This window comes from Anas acuta, chromosome 1 (genome assembly GCF_963932015.1).
Source record: "Anas acuta chromosome 1, bAnaAcu1.1, whole genome shotgun sequence".
NCBI lineage: Eukaryota > Metazoa > Chordata > Aves > Anseriformes > Anatidae > Anas > Anas acuta.
The window spans coordinates 9,085,065-9,104,493 of record NC_088979.1 but is presented as its reverse complement, the minus strand read 5'-3'; the positions used below and the strand labels follow the sequence as shown (position 1 = coordinate 9,104,493).

The 19,429-nt window shown below is 40.0% G+C and overlaps 1 protein-coding gene across 3 annotated transcripts in view; it reads left to right on the top strand.

Moving 5' to 3' along the window:
• The first annotated feature begins 922 nt into the window (after nt 1-922).
• The window catches only part of GRM5 (glutamate metabotropic receptor 5), a 278,595-nt gene continuing 260,088 nt past the window's right edge, over nt 923-19,429 (top strand). For all 3 annotated transcript variants that reach the window (XM_068668432.1, XM_068668378.1, XM_068668316.1), the window contains exons 1-2: nt 923-1,591; nt 9,167-10,055. In XM_068668432.1, coding sequence (XP_068524533.1) covers nt 9,377-10,055 — 679 coding nt within the window. In that variant the 5' untranslated portion in view covers nt 923-1,591; nt 9,167-9,376. The remainder of the gene's footprint in view (nt 1,592-9,166; nt 10,056-19,429) is intronic.

The following is a 19,429-nucleotide window of genomic DNA, read 5'->3' as shown; positions in this document are numbered from 1 at the left end:
GGGAGGGAAGGGCTAACCGAGGAAAGCTGCATGTGTGGGAAGCTCGTAGTTAGCAGGACAGGGAGGTGCTGAGGGTTTTTTGGGGGGGAGGTGGGGAAGCTGAGATGGAGGGCGCCGAGCTCGGAGGCAGAAGATAGGCGACGAGGAATTCCACTCTTGGGGCTGCAGGAACGGTCCCAGGGGTGCTGGCTGTGGAGGCGGGGGGCTGTCAGGGAACGGCAGCGCCCAGGGGTCCAGGGAGCCCGGGGGGGGGGGTTCCGGGACGGGGGAAGAGGAGATGAACAAGAAGGGTGCAAGTGACTCTTGCCTTGGAGACAAGCGGAGGCAGCCCGGGAGGGTGGGGAGAGGAGCAGGGGACACATCCCTCCGGCAGGGCTGGCAGCCCCGGCTGCCCTTGGCCGGTGCACCGCTCCTCGTCTCGCCGTGCCCGGTGCTGTCGTCTTGCAGCCAAGACAAGGAAGGGAGAGGGCAGCTTGCCCTTCCAGTGGCAGGTAGCCCTTCCTTTGTGCTTGGTAGCCCTGGACGTTGGTGGATGTGGAGGGGGTCGCTGCTCTCGCACCCCCTCTCTCCCCTTGTCAAGGAGCAGCAGGCAGAACCCAGTACTGGCAGGCTGCTCGCTTTCCTAGAGGGATCTGTGCCACTTGGTGGCACTAAAAAGTTGCTCTGGCGCCCGGCTCTCTCCCTGCGAGCCCCCCCTCTGCCCCCCCCAGCCCCGCAGGTGCAGGAGCCACCGTGCAGCGCGGTCCCCGAGGGGAGGCGAAACTTTGGCGGAGTGAATTCCCTAAAACCCCGCCGAGACTGAAGGGGTGAGCTCTTCCTCTCGACTCGGTTTAAAACAGACCCTCCCGAAGAAGGTCTTTTTTTTTTTTTTTTTTTTCGGTAATGGTGTTCGGAGCCGAACGCCTGACAGGAAAGGAGGGGTGCGGCAGGGAGGTGTCCATAAAGACGGGGGGACTTTCAACCTTCCGAGCACCTGGAGAGATCTCCCTGCGGGGAAAAAAGCAGGATTAACCCCTTATAAATGCAGAGAGGTTGCTGCCGTCTAGAAGTGAGGAGGGGCTGAGGTGTTTAAGCCGGTGGGTCAAGCCGCAGCAAGTATTTCGGCTGACCAAGGCTGTGGTGGCAGGGAGCAAAGCCCCATCTGTTGTTTCATTGTTTGTTTGTTTATTCCTCCTCCTCCTCACGCCTCTCGCTCCCCCTCCTCCCCGCTTAAATCCAGGGACCATTCACGCCTCTTGCAAATGAGACTTGGGCGATGCTGAGCGAGCAGCGTGTTGCATGGCGTGTGTGTGTGTGTGCATGCATGCGCGGGGGAAGGATTCTCGGTGCTCAGCGTTTGCCTGTGATCAGAAGAAAACAGGATGTGCCCATAGCTGGAGGAGTGACAATGCTAGCCGAGTGGGGCTCACCTGCTGGTGATCTTTGCAGAGGCATTTGAGGATTATTCAGCTCCATAAGGTCTGTTGCGAGGAATGCTATCTCTGCCGTGGCTGAAAATAGGAGGTGCCTACCTCTACCCGTCTTGATTGCAGCTACCGAAAGGACTGCTTTGACACCACCGTAGGAAGGAACGATTGCTCCCACAGACAAGGTAATGCTGCGGGGTGGGAGAAGGGATTTGTGAACCCCCGGTTGCGGACAGAAACCCTGTGGATGCAGGAGGAACACTTTCCCCTCCCTCCCTCCTTCCTGCTATTGCTCCGTGCCCTGGTTGCCGGAGGACAAGCAAGGCTATTGAGGGGCAGGCAAAGCAGCCTATGGGGCACACCTTCAGAGGCTGCTGAGGTACCTGGAGGTTGGGGCACTGGAGGGCAGTGGGCACTGACCCCTCCCGAGGAGTGGAGTGTATGTGGGGCAGAAGGTAATGGGGGTGCTGCAATACCTGGGCTTGGTGATGCGTGTGATATATCCCTTCCATTCACCACTGGGGATTTGCCTTGCCATAAAGGGAAAATGAAAATGGGATGTATTTGGTTTATTTTTTTTCGGAGACAGCCAGGCTGAGCCCATCCACGGACTTTTCTGTGTGACCTTGGGACAAATCACTTTGGCTCTGCTTGGCAACTCCCATCTGATCCTTATTTAATAATGGGAGATAATGCCTCTACATGCAAAAATGATACATTAAGAACCGAGTGTGACACCACTGGGGAGACAGAGACCTAAGAACCGGTGTGCATGCACACATATACGTGTGCATGCCCAGCCACACAGTTGTAGCACCGCAGGTAGCTATTCCGGGAGTTAACCTTGTCCAATAGTTTCCTCTCCGACCCAGCTCTGAGCACCCAATGCATTTGTAACAAAAAGTGATTCTGAAAAACAACAGTGACCACCGTGGCATTTTTTAACCACTGGTTGATTTTCAGATTATTTTTTAACCCCTTCCCCAAAAAAACCTCCGATGAGGTGAGCGCTGGTGCTGGTGCTGCTCAGCACCATGGACAGAGCCGGGGCCGGCGCCCGCCCCGCCAGGTGCCCGCAGCCCGCAGCAGCGCTGCGCCGCACCCCGGGGCTCCTTTGCTCCCCTCGTGCCCCTGCCATTCGACCTCTCCCCCTCTCGACAAGGGCTTTCTGGTAGGTAGGGGTGGCTGGGAGCTGGGGGGCGACCGAGCATTTTGTTTCTGCTAGTCCTGAGGACAAAGCGGGAGGACCAGCTTTAAAGCACAGTGTCAGAGGGCTGTTTTGAAAATACATCACTTTAAGCAACCCTGAAATGAGAAAGTGTATAACGGAGTTAACTGCTGGGTTCTTTTCATTCTCTATACCTTTATTATTATTATTATCACAGTATTCCTAAACATCTTTATCACACAATAACATTCTGCGCATTTTCAAAGACTTTAACTACATGATAATATATGTGCTATATGATCAGGGACGCCAGCATTAATCACTATTTCAACTGATCAGAGAATATTTATGGTGTCTCTATATAGGTTTTTTGTTGTTTTATTTGCCAGCCAATGTATCATCTTTTTGTTTGTTTTATATTGTGGTAGTACTGGAATGCCACTCCAATGCAACTCTTGTTGTGACTTGCTAGAAGATAGATGTTCTTATGGTGTTTTTTTGTTTGTTTGTTTGTTGGTGGTGGTGTTTTTTTGTTGTTGTTGGTTGTTGTTGTTGTTTTTTTGGAATTGCTATTGCTTTTCCTTGATCACTTCCTCCAGATCATACAGTTTTGCTAATTATTAAAATGTCTCGGATTACAGCTGAAATCACACCAGAGCTATTAGTTTCTGCGTCATGTGGTATAGCAGTAATAAGTAGTATATTCAGCAGAATTGCAAGTTTTACTGTGATGTTAAGCACCTACACATTAGAAAAAAAAAATGTTTCATTAACCAGAAAGTGTGTGTGCATGTGAGAATATAGGGAAGAACTTCCTGTGATTGCTAAGGATCTTGCTGATAATTATAGCCTTCTATGTTTATTATCTATGAAGGCATGCATGAGATCTGCCTACTAGTCTGTTATTTTCTGTGGCTGCTCTGACCAAATGGTTAGAAATCGTCTGTGCTGCTTAGTTTTCTTCTGTATCTAAGTCAAATTGCAGAAAACTGTTTCATAGTCTCTCCTGTTGTATAAGTCTGTTTCTTTTGTCAAAGGGCTTGATCCAAAACCTGCTGTAATTCATGGAGCTGATTTTTTTTATTATTTTTTTATTATATTTTTTTAGTGAATGGAAAAGTTGAGTGGCAGTAGCAGTCTCAAAACATATTAGTGTGTTCATATTCATGTTTTGCAACTAATGACCGTTAGAGTGCATCAGGTTTTGTGTGAACAAATAGAATTACCTCTGAGGAGTGAGTGTGTGGGACCTTCTGGAATTTGAACCTTTCTATAGCATTGGGAACAAGGTAGCCAGAATAATTTGAACCCAATGCTTAGTGTTTGCAATGCCAATAGTCGTAAGAATTGAGCAAAAGCTTAGCGTCCTAAATGTACACTGTTTGCTCCCATTGTTCCCTGTTGATAAGAGCTGAGAGGTCTTTCTACTTATATAATCACTTTTCTAAGGTTGTTCCATCTTCTGTCTCCCAAAGATCTTCACTGCAAGAAAAGTAGCAGGGCTGACTCTGGACCAGTAATTCAGTTGCTGCCTGCTTTGTCTTCTATGGTGATGGAACCTGGTTTAGTTCCTTGGGATATATTGATTTGATTCATATCTATGCCTATATTGACATTTGTTATCTCACATCTGATAGCACAGAATTAATTGCATTGCGTGCTGTAAATGAATGCCCAGAAAGGCTTTCATTGGCAGGTACATGGTTGTAGGCTATATATACATAGACTATAAGTAAATTTGTCACTGAAAATCAATGGATTTTGGGGCCATCTTTTTTTTTTTTTTTTTTTTTTTTTTTTTTTTTTTTTTTGTGATTTTTCTGATTGGGGAAATCCTTTAAGGAGATACTAAACTTATGTATTTTTTAACAGATGATAAATCATCAGCATTCTTCATGTGTTTAGCATGTAGCATATTTCCAAGTGCTTTCCTGGATCAGGCTCTGGGTTCTTATTTCATCACAGCACTGTTCTGTGGTCCAATAATCTTGAATTTTATTTTCATTATTTAAATCTGCCTGAAGATTTAGAGACCATAAACTACAGGTTATAAGCTTACAAAAATATAACCAATAAGATGAATGAAAGAAAATATTTCTCTTTTGCTCCATTTTTTTTTTTTTCCTGATAAAAAATAACTGAAATCAAAACCTCCCTTTGCTGAGTTTTCATTTTACCTGTAGAAACCACACAGCCAAAAGAATTCACTGTAAAAAAGACGGGTCCTTCACTCTGGGGTCACTAGTGGGCGCTGCTATAATAATGTAAGTCACAGGAAAGGGTTTAATTCTTAAGGTTTAAACAGTTACACCTGCTGTAGTAGAAGACCTTATGAAAAGTCAGATCTGCCCCATGTATAAATTCTCAGCCACAAACATAGTGGAAATTAGCTCTCTGTGAACTGCTGTGGGATTTTTTATCAAGTTTTAATTAACACAGTTGGATATTAGAGCTCTTTCTATTTGTTTTGGTCTATACAGACGGTAATTATAGATGGACTTGTGTTTGAGGATGAAATAAATCATTTTAAGAAATAGATGATCTTTCATGGAATATTACAGATCCTCATTTTCTACTCAGTTAAACCTCAACATGAAGTAGCTGGAAGTCTGCTCTAAAGGAACAGCTGAGAATTTCTCCTGACAGAGATTGGCGTAAAGTTTTTCCTGCCAGGGAGAGCAAAGGTTAGAGAAATGTGTTGAATGCTTCATCATATCTGTGTCTTCAGTCACCTGAGTAGCCCTTAAGTTTTCAACTAGAGCAAGAGTACACAAAGACCAGATAGGTAGAATTATTTTCACCTTAACATTTCCGCAGTCATTCCAAGTGTGAAGCTAGTGCAGCAAAGGACTGAGACTCAAGTGCCTGTCAGCTATTGTTGTGACTTCAGGATTAGTTTATAGCTAGATTCATAGCTGAAATGTGATAGGAACCTTGATACACCAGTAATTAAGTGCCTGATTCAATTTTGTCCATCTTTCAGTAAAATAGTAGTAACTCCCTTGATGCTGAACAGTGTGAAAAATAAATTTGACCCTAAATGCTGTGCATCTTGATTTGCTTGTCCATCAATGAAAACAAGTAAATGCAGGTAAATCATTAATTTGGAAACGATTTCTACTACTTTATGCATGTGTTCAAGAGTTCTCTGTCTATGATGCTGTTGATATCACTGTTCTCAATCTGAAGTCTATAGCATGTGAAACTCCCTGTAAGGTTTAAGGAAACTCCTTTTAACTCCCTCCCATTTAACACAGGAATTATATTTAAGCTTCTGAAATTTTTACTTCATTTTGTTTTGGTAATCATACTACTTGTAATAATAAACTTCCAGTAGGAGGAAAGAATGGAATCAAAATGTGGAATGACTTGTATGTGATTCTCTGGGAATAAGATAGCAGTACAATTGTACATTTGAACAGATAGATCCCTTGGCCACCCTCTTTTCAGGGAGGAATGGAGTTCTCCAGGAAATGTAATTTGTGTGCTTAGTCTATCAACTCACTGCTCAGCCATCTTTTGTCCTAGAATGCGATACATTACCTAACTACCCTTGTGGCACCTCTGGCATATCCAGTGATATCTAGGGAAGAATGACAGGCAATGGGCACAAACTGAAATACAGGAAATTCTGTTTAAATATAAGAGGAAAACAAACAAAACAAAACAACCAACCAACCAAAAAAAAAAAACCCTCATTATTTTCAGTGTGCTCAGACACTGGCTGCCCAGAAATACTGTGGAGTCTCCAACCTTGGAGGTATTCAAAACCTGAATGGACATGATTCTGATTTACCTGCTTTAGCTGAACTTGCTTCCATGAGGTTAGATGGACCAGATGACCTCCAGAGGTTCCTTCCCTTCTCAGCCATTCCATGATTTTTAGGATTATGAGAGCAGGAGTAAGACCACAGAATCAGATCTCTGTTATACAAATGCAAATCCATAGTAATTTAGTAGGCTCACTTAACCATGTCTGTATCAATTTCAGGTTGCTTCACCGTATCATGAAAGCCCACAGAAGACATTGACTTCAGATACTTTTGAGTCCTAAGCCTAATACTACATAACATAAGTAGTTTGCTTGGTGCAATTAGTAACAACATTGAAAATCTCAAGTAAATTGAATTTCAATGTAGTACAGCAGGGTATAAGAAGACAGTTCATTAATTCTGGAACAACTCCAGTCAGTCACTATCTGGCCCCTTCTTTTCCCTTGGAAGCCATGGAGTGGAAGGATTTGACTGCTTTTAAGATGCTCTTGGGCCCTAGGAACACCTCAGCCCTGATATCTGCTGTTATTTTTGAACTAGAATTATAAAGGATACCTTCAGCTTTACTTCATTCTTTATCCTGTAGTTTTATACTGATAGATACAACAGTGGACAGAGAAGAGCAAACAGTTGTTCGTTGGAGTGAAGCTGATAAAAATGTCCCTGCCCTCTCTTTCCCATATACCCTATATAGAAATTGTTTAACCGAAAGATGTAAGTCCAAGGACAGTATCAGTAAACCTGACCAGAATCCTCGGAATGTGTGCTGTAAAATTAAAATGGTGGATGAGGACTGGATTCTTTTTGAGTCATAAGCTCACTCCACCCCACCCAGTCTCTCTCTATTTGTGCATATGCAGCTGCATAGGCAGCTAGGTTATAAAAATACTTCTAATTGTATATCCAGTTACAGTCTGAGGCAAGGCTAGCATTTGATCTCAATATAGTTGTGCTCTGTACATGTAGCTTTAATTTGAAGAGCTCAGAAAATTAAGCATCCATGTTTTAAATAGCAGAGTACTATGTCTGTTAAAATGCTAATAAGTTAATAAATATTTAAAATATTTTAATAAAGTGATAAAACTTTAAATTACTTGGAAGTATAGGAATTTAATAGCTATGATATCGTATAAAGATACGCCCTGTCATTCATCTTTCAGACTGTTTACAAATTATGCAGTGTCGTCTTCAGAGACACAGAACAAACAACTAGAATACATAAGCGGTAGTTATATTCTGTAATTAGAGAGTAATTAACCTGAATTGAACTGCTGTTATTCAACAGTGGCAAGGGGTTTCAGTATTGATAAGCCAGCTCTTCACAAACAAACAAATAAAAAAAAACTGTTGAAGCATTCTACAGTTGTCTTAACCCAATTTCATTATCATCACTTTTATATTTCTAGAAATTAATATTACATGAACTTATTAATATTGCAATTGATATTACAAGACCATTTCTATGCAGTGTTTTTAAAGATTTGGATTTCATTTGGGAATACTCACTGAAACTATTGCATGATATCCTCTGTGTAAATACTTTAAAATCTATAGATGTCAAGGTACAATAACAACTAAACAAGGCTAACCTCAAGCAGGAAAATGTTTTTAGATTTCACTTTCTCATCTTTAGAATCATTAAGATTGTAATTGTGGTACTGTATTGAATGATCTAGCTGGAAGTGGTAAATTCAAGATTAAACTCCTGCCAGATTTTGAACCTTGGAAGCAGCAGCAGCAGATTTCCCATGGCAAAGGGTTTCTTTCATTTTGCAACATCTGAGCACTGTTAGAGTTATGTTAATGGATTATAAATGACTAGTGGATCTGTGGATCTGAAATGTATCAAAACTCCTATATTCTTTTTTATTACATTAGAAAGATTTATGTGAGTAAAACTGAGATCAGGCTTTGTCCCAGGATTCTGCAGCTTTTTTTTTTTTTTTTTTTTTTTTTTAGGAGTAGAGCAACAGACAATACTTTAATGTCGTCTGTGATCAAGACCTGATCAAACTATTGTTTAAGCATTATATTTAAAATGAGAAGCAGATTATTGTAAATCCACTGTTAGGTACAGAACATTTTCAAGTACGTTTTCAAGTTCCATTAACCACATTTTTTTGCTGATTTAAAATCAGTTAAAAAGATTTCACATTGAATTACTGTTTTAGAATTGGAAAGAATCTGTTGTTCCTCTGCTGAAACATTCACTGCTGAAATGAACAAAAATATTAACGAAGACATCAGTTTTCTTAATCTTAACTTATTTTAAAAGATCATTGGTTTCATGTTGAGGCTGACAAACAACAACAACAACTACAAAAAAAACACATTTTCAGTTTGGAAGAGACATATTCTTCTTTTCTTAACATATTTCAAGAAAGGCTTTATTTAACAGTAGAAGTTTCCTAGTGCTGTAGTTGATAACATGGCCCAAGGTACATTAGTGTGTTGTATGCATTTGTGAGATAAATAACACCTGTAAATAAGAGGGCTGCTTTCAAAGACACACATTAGATGTGGAAGCATCTTTCTTCTTTGGAATGTAATACTTGTCTGCCTTTTGTGCTTGTGAAAATGTTTCACAACAGAGTTTTTAAACAAGAGTGTCAAAGAGAGAGACACTGATTTATAACAGCACAAGTACAAGCATAAGACTGTGAAACACTGAAGTATAACAAAGTTTTCCAACTTGAAAATGGTGGAAAGAAATGTATTACAGTCATTGACAAAAGTAGGAATAAGTACAACTTCAGAACAGATTACAAAGCTGACTTTATTGCTAATTTTAAAACTCTTTCTCTTATTCATTTTTGAAGGTTATGAGGATTATGATCACGTGCGCAGCTCCACATAGCCGTCTACCTGGAGATGATGGCGACTCCTTAGAGAATACATACAAACTCCTGGTTAATCATCAGCATTCTGCTCCTTTTATCTAAAAGATTTAACTGCTTTTCACCAGCTCTCCGTTTTTTTTTTTTTTTGTTGCACCATGTTGTCTCTACCAGCCTAAACCATTTCCTAAAATGATCCTTTTGTTGTTCCTTGCAATCCTGTTATTGAAGGAAGATGTCTGTGGGAACGTTGGGCTTTTGGTTTCTGCACAGGCCAATGAAAGAAGGGTAGTAGCACACATGCCTGGTGATATTATCATTGGAGCTCTGTTCTCTGTCCACCATCAACCAACTGTTGACAAGGTTCATGAAAGGAAATGTGGAGAGGTAAGAGAGCAGTATGGCATTCAAAGAGTGGAGGCAATGCTACATACCCTTGACAGAATTAATTTGGACCCCACACTGTTGCCAAATATCACACTAGGATGTGAAATAAGGGACTCTTGCTGGCATTCTGCTGTGGCCCTGGAGCAGAGCATTGAGTTTATAAGGGACTCTCTTATTTCATCAGAAGAAGAGGAAGGGATGGTGCGATGTGTGGATGGATCTTCATCATCTTTCCGCTCCAAGAAACCTATTGTTGGTGTCATTGGCCCTGGCTCTAGCTCAGTTGCTATCCAGGTACAGAACTTGTTGCAGCTTTTCAATATACCTCAGATTGCTTATTCTGCTACAAGCATGGACCTAAGTGACAAAACTCTGTTCAAGTATTTTATGAGAGTTGTGCCATCTGATGCACAGCAAGCACGTGCTATGGTGGACATTGTCAAGCGCTATAACTGGACCTATGTTTCTGCTGTACATACTGAAGGTAAGAGGTGGTTGTTATTATCATTGTTTATTATTATTATTATTATTACTATTATGTATGAATGCCTTTGAACTACTTTGATGTGATCAAATATCTAGATGTTGATAATTTGATTATTTTTTTATTTATTTTTTTCCCCAGGCAGTTGTCAACTGCATAGACTTTTATTTCAGTTAATAGTGATTTCACATTCCTGAGGGTGAAGTAGCATCCTGTTGATTAACCACTGAAAACAGTTTGAAATACAGGACTGTGTGGTCTACAAAGCCACTTGTTATTAAACATGTTTACTCTGGAGTTTTGTAAGTGACCTTAACTTAATGTAGTTGACATATTTATTTTTATTAATCTATCAATCAGTATATTTATGTGGAATAATCATTTTAAGTACATTGGTATCAATGTGTAATAAGAAAGTGTCTGGTCTTTTTAGTACAGAAGAGAGATAAATCACCATTTGAAACTGTAGCTGAACTGGAATATTTCCTGTAGTATCTGAGCCACAGAAGCACAAATAAGAGAAGACCTGAGGTTCTGGCTAATATCTGAATGCAAGTTGTCCTGGCTTTTTGAGATCAACACTATTTCTGTCCTTTTTATAGTACCCCATGGAGTATTGCAGCCACTTAGCCACTTCTTGCTCTGCATCTGATCATTGGTTTTGGAAGCGAGCAAGGGAAGTCTCCTTGCATCTTCTTCACACACCATCAGGAGTCCAGAAAATCAGAACTATGTGCTATATTGCTTCCGTCTTTTTATTAATTTGAGATAGAGCTTAAGCTTTTTGCCTAGTGCTCAGAAGAGTATGATTAAAAGGAGAAGAAATGGAAAAGATTGCCTGAATTCATTATCCCTTGTATTGACAGACTTGAGTGGTTTCATCTTGCTCTAAGTGACTAGAATTTCATACTGCCTTAAGAGCAAATTTTACCAGTCCCTCTCTAATGGCACCACAATGTAATGCGTTTTATGGAATTACATTCTGTGATGAATTTTAGGATCTCACCTCTGCTCAAACAGATGAACCTGAAATGGAAGGCACAGAATATGATCTGGAGAATGTAAAATGTTATTAAGAGATTGAGTAGTGGTGACAGCATTGCTGAACAGCAGCAGATGCTGCTGGTTTTATTACAACCAATAGAAAGCAGATTGTCCTTCCCACACACAGAGTATGCTTCTCTGGCAGACTTCATATTCAAAGGCCTTTTTGGGGTGATGTTGGTCTGATGCAAGTATGTAGGGATCATTTTCCTCCTAAAATATGTATATATATATATGTATATATATATATACATATAATACACATTAAAATTTAGATGCAGGTTGTTGTACCCGTCCTTCCGTCATGATAAGACTGGTAAACAACTTCAGTCTTTTTTCTGTGAGGATGCATGAATATATTAGCAGTTTAATATAATAATGTACAAATCACCATACACCATATCATGTAATGAAACTACTCTGTACCAGCTGTTGCCTTTGGCATGGCTTAGTGTGCAGCCTTCATTGCACAAATGTGTTTGAATAACATCATGGTCAAAAATGTTGCCAGTGATGTGCTGCATTAGTTTTAAGTTTGTGTATTCTGAGGACTTTTGATGACTCATCTAATTTTTGTTATGAACAACTTTTACACTTCTGTTATTGAGCAGGGATTCTTATGTATTCAGTTTGGGAACTGTCAAGCTTACATTGAGGTCTGAGTGCACAGAGTGAGAATACTTTTGCCGCTTCACATGGACATTACTTGGAGCAGATGGTAACATATGGCATGTTAATCTCATGGCAGAGGAACTTCGCACTGTGTGTTGGAAAGAAGTGAGTAAGGACGCAAGAATAAAAGCTGGAGATATGCTATAAGACAAAAGTAATAAATGCCAGGGGAGCTGGATGTGAATAAAAACAGGTGAATGATATATTTCATCAAAGATGTGCCTACTTCTGCCTATATTGAAGTGGACAAGATAGGTGGTACCATTAAGTTAATACCTGAGGTCTCATACCATTTATACCATATTTACGAGAGTATAATTCTGGACTTCAGTGAATGAATATTAAACTCAGATTCTGTGAACCTTATGATCTATTTGCATGGTCTGGTCATGATGATGAATATGTTCTCCAGTCAAATAACATCATACAAATGTTTTGTAATTGTAGAACAGATGGTATTTATAATGGGATAGACAAATACAAACTGAACAAGGTATTTATCTGAAACTTGGTGATGTCTGATGTTCTGGACACTTTCCAAACATTATGGCAGATGTTGTCCCTTACAGAAATAGAAAGATTATAACAAAACAAAACAAAACAAAACAACAAAAAAAAAACAAAACACATAAAACCACCACCAACAAGAAGGGGATCCTTTTTAGCCCAATTATCTGCTGTCAACACCTGGAGAGTCTTGGGCCTGTGTCTGAATTTTGGGTGGTTATGGTTGGCATACAGATGTGCCATGCAACCTGAGCACTTTGGAGCTTTGTCACAGACTTTTCTTGCTTAACCATTTAGCACCACAACTAAGTGGAAATTGTTGCAGAAAGTGGGGAGAATCTGGGTGTCTGCCACAAGGCACAAAGGACTTTTTGTCCTCATGTCACATGTGAAAACATTCTCTGGTCTTTCCCATAGATCAGAGAAACATGTATACAATTTTATCTTCTCCCATCTTTGAGGTGTGAAGACCTAATTGAAAGCCCATTTGAAGTCAATATGCTCCCTTTGACTAGAGTAACATTTGGATCATGCCTTCCTAGTAAGAAACAAGGTCAGTCCCTGCAAGTCAGAGCATAAAATTTGCCTGGAGGTGAATGAATTAATAATTTAAAAGATATTTTTCATTTTCATTTCAAACCATTTGTTTTGCCTCTCTGAATGGAGTGAAGAGGTAATATATGCTAGAAAAACACAACCACACAAAAGTACAATTGAAACACAATAGAACAAATTTATTGGGGGCGGCAAGGGATAAATTTCACTCCAGTATGTAAAAAGTGTGATTTACTTTTGAACACAGCCTTAAGAAATAAGCCACTCTGTTAACATTTTCTTTAGAGAGGTAGCAGGTCAGCATAGGATCAAACTCCTCCTCGAAGTGCTTTCTTTTTAATAATGCTTTCCTCCATTTAAATTTATCATAAATGCGTATAAAGAGGTGATTCACCTTCATTTTCTTAGGACATACCCTGGCAAGTGTAACAGAAACATGACTTTATTTTCCTGCAGATAAGTTTTATTTCACACATTTTCTTTCATATTTGTTCAGTTGTGCTTGGTTACAAGACTATTTTTGCCTATATCTTTCTTGCTACCGAATAAAGAACAAAATGAAAATTAGTCATAGTCTGTGAGAATAGAATGAAGAAATGAATGAAAGAACTGCAACGAGTTGACCTTAAACTTGCTGCTTGGAATAAATTGTGCTTATATGATGTGAAGATTTTCCTTCAGAATCTAGATATTTTTTTCTTTCTATTCAAACTATATAATGTTCAGAGACTTTGCTTTTCATACAATATCATGATTGAAAAATTAGATTAATTAGATTTTAATAATTGGTGACGTTATTTATGCCTTATATGCCTATATTTATGCCTACATATAAAAACACATAGAAAAGATGTACCAAAAATCATTGTTACTCCATGCAAAAAAAAATCAAATTAAATGAAAATTAATTTCTGAAAATCTGTTTCTGAAAGTGGAAGAATCTCTAGTCTAAAGACTGGAGAATGTTTTACTGTGGCAATGTTTCATTGCTGTCCTTGGGCAAAAAAAAATATTTTATTTTTATTTTTGAAAATAATTTTATTTTCTGTTGTTTGCTACTTTGACACTGTTTGAAACATAAGTGTTGAGGTCAGATTGATCACAATTTGATATGCTCACACTCATATTAATTTTGTAGCAAAAATAAAAAAATACATTTAATTACTTGAAAGAAAATATAGGAAATCAAAAATACAATTCCAGTCATATTCTGTTGAGGTATTTAGTTGCTTTTGATTGAATATCATCATTTATAATGATGTTGCTTTTTGTTGCTCAATTTCACGTATTTCTCCTAGTATCAAAATTGTGAAAATTGAACAAATGCTATTAATCAGCATGAAGTATTGAGATAAAAAACTCAAGTAGTAAAAAGTTAATTTTTCCTTTTTTTTTTTTTTTTTTTCTACAGTGACTGACTAACCTGAAAGTACTTTAATATTGCAAGGCAGTCTGTCAGATGTACCCATGGTGAAATATATCGATAGAAAAATACAAAATGAATGCTATACTATGGAATGTGACAGGGATTAAGATTGTGAGGAGAAATATCATGAGAGAGAAAAGGGAAGGTGTTCAAAGAGGTGTATTATGGAGTTAAAAAATATCACTTTGAAAGGAATGGTATAGGGTGGATGTAGTTAAACCAGGATATTTGGATCAGCAAAATGTCACATTATTTCTTTTGTTTAGGCACTCAGTGTTTTAATGTCACTATTTCATAGAATAGAATCATAGAACAGTTTGGGTTGGAAGGAAACTTAAGATCATCTAGTTCCAACCTCCCTGCCATGGACAGGGATGCCACCCACCAGACCAAGTTGTCCAGGATCCCAATCAGCCTGGCCTTGAACACCTCCAGGGATGGAGCATCCGTAACTTCTCTGGGCAACATGTTCCATGGCCTCATCAACTTCTGTGTAAAGAATTTTCACCTAACATATAATCTAAATCTAATTTTAGTTTAAAACTTTAAACTAAAGTCCCTGGGTATGGAAGACACTAGAATTTAAACTTATTGCTGTATATTAGTAGTGCAGGAATTAAATCAACATTGTTTCAAAATCAGAATGTTTCCGTGTAATTAAGGAACATTGATCCATATATGTAGGACCACTTCCTGTATTTACAAGAGATAGCTTGCAATTACTCTGAAAGTTAAGAAAGACAAAAGGGCTGTGCTGGATCTTTTAAACTTTTCAGTGTTCTCTAGGGCAGTTCTGACTATCTGATTCTTGAATCATCCAGGAGGCAGTGATCTTGGAGGTAAACCAAAAATTGTAGACCTTGTTTTCATGCAATTTGGAAGCTACTGGATGGAGGATAACATTACATCCATCTTACTAAAATGCGATTGCAGGCTCCTGATGATGTGGAAGCATACCATGCTGCAATGCATAGTATTATAAGTATACATATTGTACATGTGTACATTGAATAAATTATTAGAAAGGTTATTCAGAGTATAGTTACAATCTACCTTGGCAACAGATTTTTGAGACACTGCCTTTCATAAATCATATGCTTGTTTTTAAACTAACATGATTTAACTCATCATTCTAAATATGCTGACTGGTGAAAACCACAGTGAAGATTTCCTTTAATTGATGGTTATATTTTTATTTTATATATATATATATATATATATATATATATATATATTTTTTTTTCTGGAACTGTCTGGAAGCATTTATGATACAGACCTTATCAACAAACCAATACAGTGGTTGCCTATAAACATGTATAGTTTATTTTTCCCTTTTACAGTTATCTGCCCCCATCTTGTCATAACCCATCTTCTGCCCACCTGACTTACTATCTCACCTTTCTTGGTAGTGTTTTTTTTTTTTTTTTTCCTCTTTCTTTATCTGGTTATGTTTAATTTTTTTCCTCTTATCTCTTCCCAGTCAACATAAGATTGCCAAACCATAATTGCATGAATAAGATATGATGCACAGATTTGGATATTTCTAAAACTTCTACCTTATGTGATCACAACTACTATTCAAAGCAGATTGAGTCCTGGCTAAAATAATGGCTATCAGAAATTAATACTTTTTTTTTTTTTTTTTTTTCTTTTTAAGTTAATTCACCTGGTGAATCATAGAATCATAGAATCACAGAATATCCTGAGTTGGAAGGGACCCTTAAGGATCATCAAGTCCAACTCTTGACACCGCACAGGTCTACCCAAAAGTTCAGACCATGTGACTAAGTGCACAGTCCAATCTCTTAAATTCAGACAGGCTCGGTGCAGTGACCACTTCCCTGGGGAGCCTGTTCCAGTGTGCAACCACCCTCTCTGTGAAGAACCCCCTCCTGATGTCAAGCCTAAATTTCCCCTGCCTCAGCTTAACCCCGTTCCCGCGGGTCCTGTCACTGGTGTTAATGGAGAAAAGGTCTCCTGCCTCTCGACACCCCCTTACGAGGAAGTTGTAGACTGCGATGAGGTCTCCCCTCAGCCTCCTCTTCTCCAGGCTGAACAGGCCCAGTGCCCTCAGCCGTTCCTTGTACGTCTTCCCCTCCAGGCCTTTCACCATCTTCGTAGCCCTCCTCTGGACACTCTCCAACAGTTTCATGTCCTTTTTATACTGTGGTGCCCAGAACTGCACACAGTACTCGAGGTGAGGCCGCACCAGCGCAGAGTAGAGCGGGACAATCACCTCCCTTGACCTACTAGCGATGCCGTGCTTGATGCACCCCAGGACACGGTTGGCCCTCCTGGCTGCCAGGGCACCCTGCTGGCTCATATTCAACTTGCTGTCTACCACGACCCCCAGATCCCTCTCTTCTAGGCTGCTCTCCAGCGTCTCATCGCCCAGTCTGTACGTGCAGCCAGGGTTTCCCCGTCCCAGGTGCAGGACCCAGCACTTGCTCTTATTGAACTTCATGCGGCTGGCGATCGCCCAGCTCTCCAACCTATCCAGATCCCTCTGCAAGGCCTTTCCACCCTCATTCGAGTCCACAACTCCTCCAAGTTTGGTGTCATCAGCAAACTTGCTCAAAATGCCTTCTATTCCTACATCCAGATCGTTTATAAAAATATTGAAAAGTACCGGCCCTAAAATGGAGCCTTGAGGGACCCCACTGGTGACCACCCTCCAGCCTGACGCAGCCCCATTCACCATAACCCTTTGGGCCCTGCCCGTTAGCCAATTGCTCACCCATCGTATGATGTTTTTATTTAGCTGTATGGTGGACATTTTGTCCAGTAGGATCCTATGGGAAACCGTGTCAAAAGCCTTGCTGAAGTCCAAAAAAATCACATCAGCTGGTTTCCCTTGGTCCACCATACAGGTGATCTTATCATAAAAGGAAATCAGGTTAGTTAGGCAGGACCTACCCTTCACAAACCCATGCTGGCTGGGACCAATGACTGCTTTGTCCCCCAGGTGCGCCTCAATACGTTCGAGAACCATCTTCTCCATGATTTTACCAGGCACTGACGTGAGACTGACAGGCCTGTAATTGCTAGGGTCTTCTTTCTGACCCTTCTTGAAAATCGGCACAACATTTGCCAGCTTCCAGTCTACCGGGACCTCTCCAGACTCCCAGGATCGTTGAAAAATAATTGAGAGAGGTTCCGCGATGACGTCCGCCAGCTCCTTCAGCACCCGGGGATGAATCGCATCCGGACCCATGGACTTGTAGGGATCCAGGCGGAGTAGCAAATCCCGCACACGTTCAGGGTCGGTTGGGAGTTTGTCATCCCCACCGTCCCGGTCCTCCAGCCCAGGGCACCCTGGGTCCCGAAGCCCATCATGGGCATTGAAGACAGAGGCAAAGAAGGTGTTAAGCGTCTCTGCTTTGCCTATGTCATTGTCTGTGAGGAAACCTTCCCTATCAAGGAGCGGCCCTATGTATTCTTTAGTTCTCCTTTTTCCATTCACATATCTAAAAAAAACCTTTTTATTTTCTCTCACAGACACAGCCAGCTTCAACTCTAGGTGTGCTTTAGCCACACGAATTTTCTCCCTACAAACACGAACAGCATCCCTGTATTCTTTCCATGACACCTGGCCCTCCTTCCAGTAGCGAAACACTCTCTGTTTCTGCCTAATCTCCATCAGAATGTTCCTGGTCAGCCACGCCAGCCTCCTGCCCTGCCTGCCTGACTTGCGATATTTAGGAATTGCCTGATCTTGTGCTTATAGGAGGCATCGCTTAAAGAATGACCAGCACTGGTGGACATCGAGGCCTTCAAGAGCAGTTTCCCAGGGGACCTTGCTGACTAGTTCCCTGAGCAGCCTGAAGTCCGCTTTCCCCATATCCAGGGATGAGGTTTTTGTTTTTTTTTCTAGTTTTAGTCCAGATGTCTTTTAAAGTTCACATTTAAAGTCCAGATTCTCATTTTAAAAATAACATTTAGACCTTCAGCAGTTCTACATTTGTTTTTTCTTAATTGCATTTTCTTAATTAATGAGTATCACAGCTGATGAATTTGCACATTTGTCATTAGGTTGAAAACAGGATATTTTTTTTTATTTTCAAGGGAAGCCTTAAAAGGGAAATATAAATTGAAATTATTCCTCTGTTTCATCTTCATCAATTTCAAGATTTCATACCCAAAGTAGTTCTCAATTACACTGAAATAAGGTTATTCATCAAATATCTATTGTACTTGGAGAGCTCAAACCATGTCCCCTCCACCTTCTCTCCACCTGGTTGCCTCAGAGATGACCTTTGCAGGTGCTTCTCACTTGCTTTTATGAGTTGAACAGAAGTTAAGGATGCATTTCATAGGTAAGCAGTTCTTCCTTTTTCATTCTCTTTCATCTTTACCACACAAAAATATGTAATCTAAAACCTGCTCGCATCAACAGAAACTTTCAAAAAGTTTAGGATAAGTGCCCAAAAGGAGAATTTGAGCGTGTATACTATCTTTCCAATATAAGATTCTCATAGTTCTCTTTACAGTCATGGTTATATATATAAAGTTTTTGTTTTGTTTTGTTTTGTTTGTTTGTTTGTTTGTTTTTCCTTCCAAAACTGCCATGGGATGTGAAGTTACCTTGCTTCTTTTCATGCATATACACAAAGGCAATTTGTCTGACCTATTTCTTTCCCTTAAAGGAGAAGTACTATGACTAGCTCAAATTCAGGGGTCTAAATAAATGCTGAAGTTGGATCAGATGCTCTATTTCTCTCTCTTTAATTTTGCATCTTTCCCATGAGAGACCACTGCATAGGGTTATTTAGATAATTCTTTCTTGGCATCTCCACGCTTTCTGAACTCAATAGGGAATGGAGATGCTTTAAGTCTCACTGGATATGGGGTCGAAGGTTTTGTTCACTCAGATAGAAATTCTGCGGAGGGATAGATTTTGACTGCTAATATTTGAATCTAAAGTGCACAAATTCAAAGGCATTTACGCAAAAGCATAAATGCCAGCATGTCTAAGTAGCTCAAAAGGAAGCATCTGGTAGAGCATGCATTCAGGGTTCTCAACCTTATGGATTTTGAATAAAAATCTGATTTATTCAATGAGTGGAACAGGCTGGGAAAGCAGGTTCTTTTTGTAAGCTATGTAAGATTCAACCAAGGAGTGCAATCTTTATAGTTATAACAACCTATAGATATACAGTTTTATTGAAAA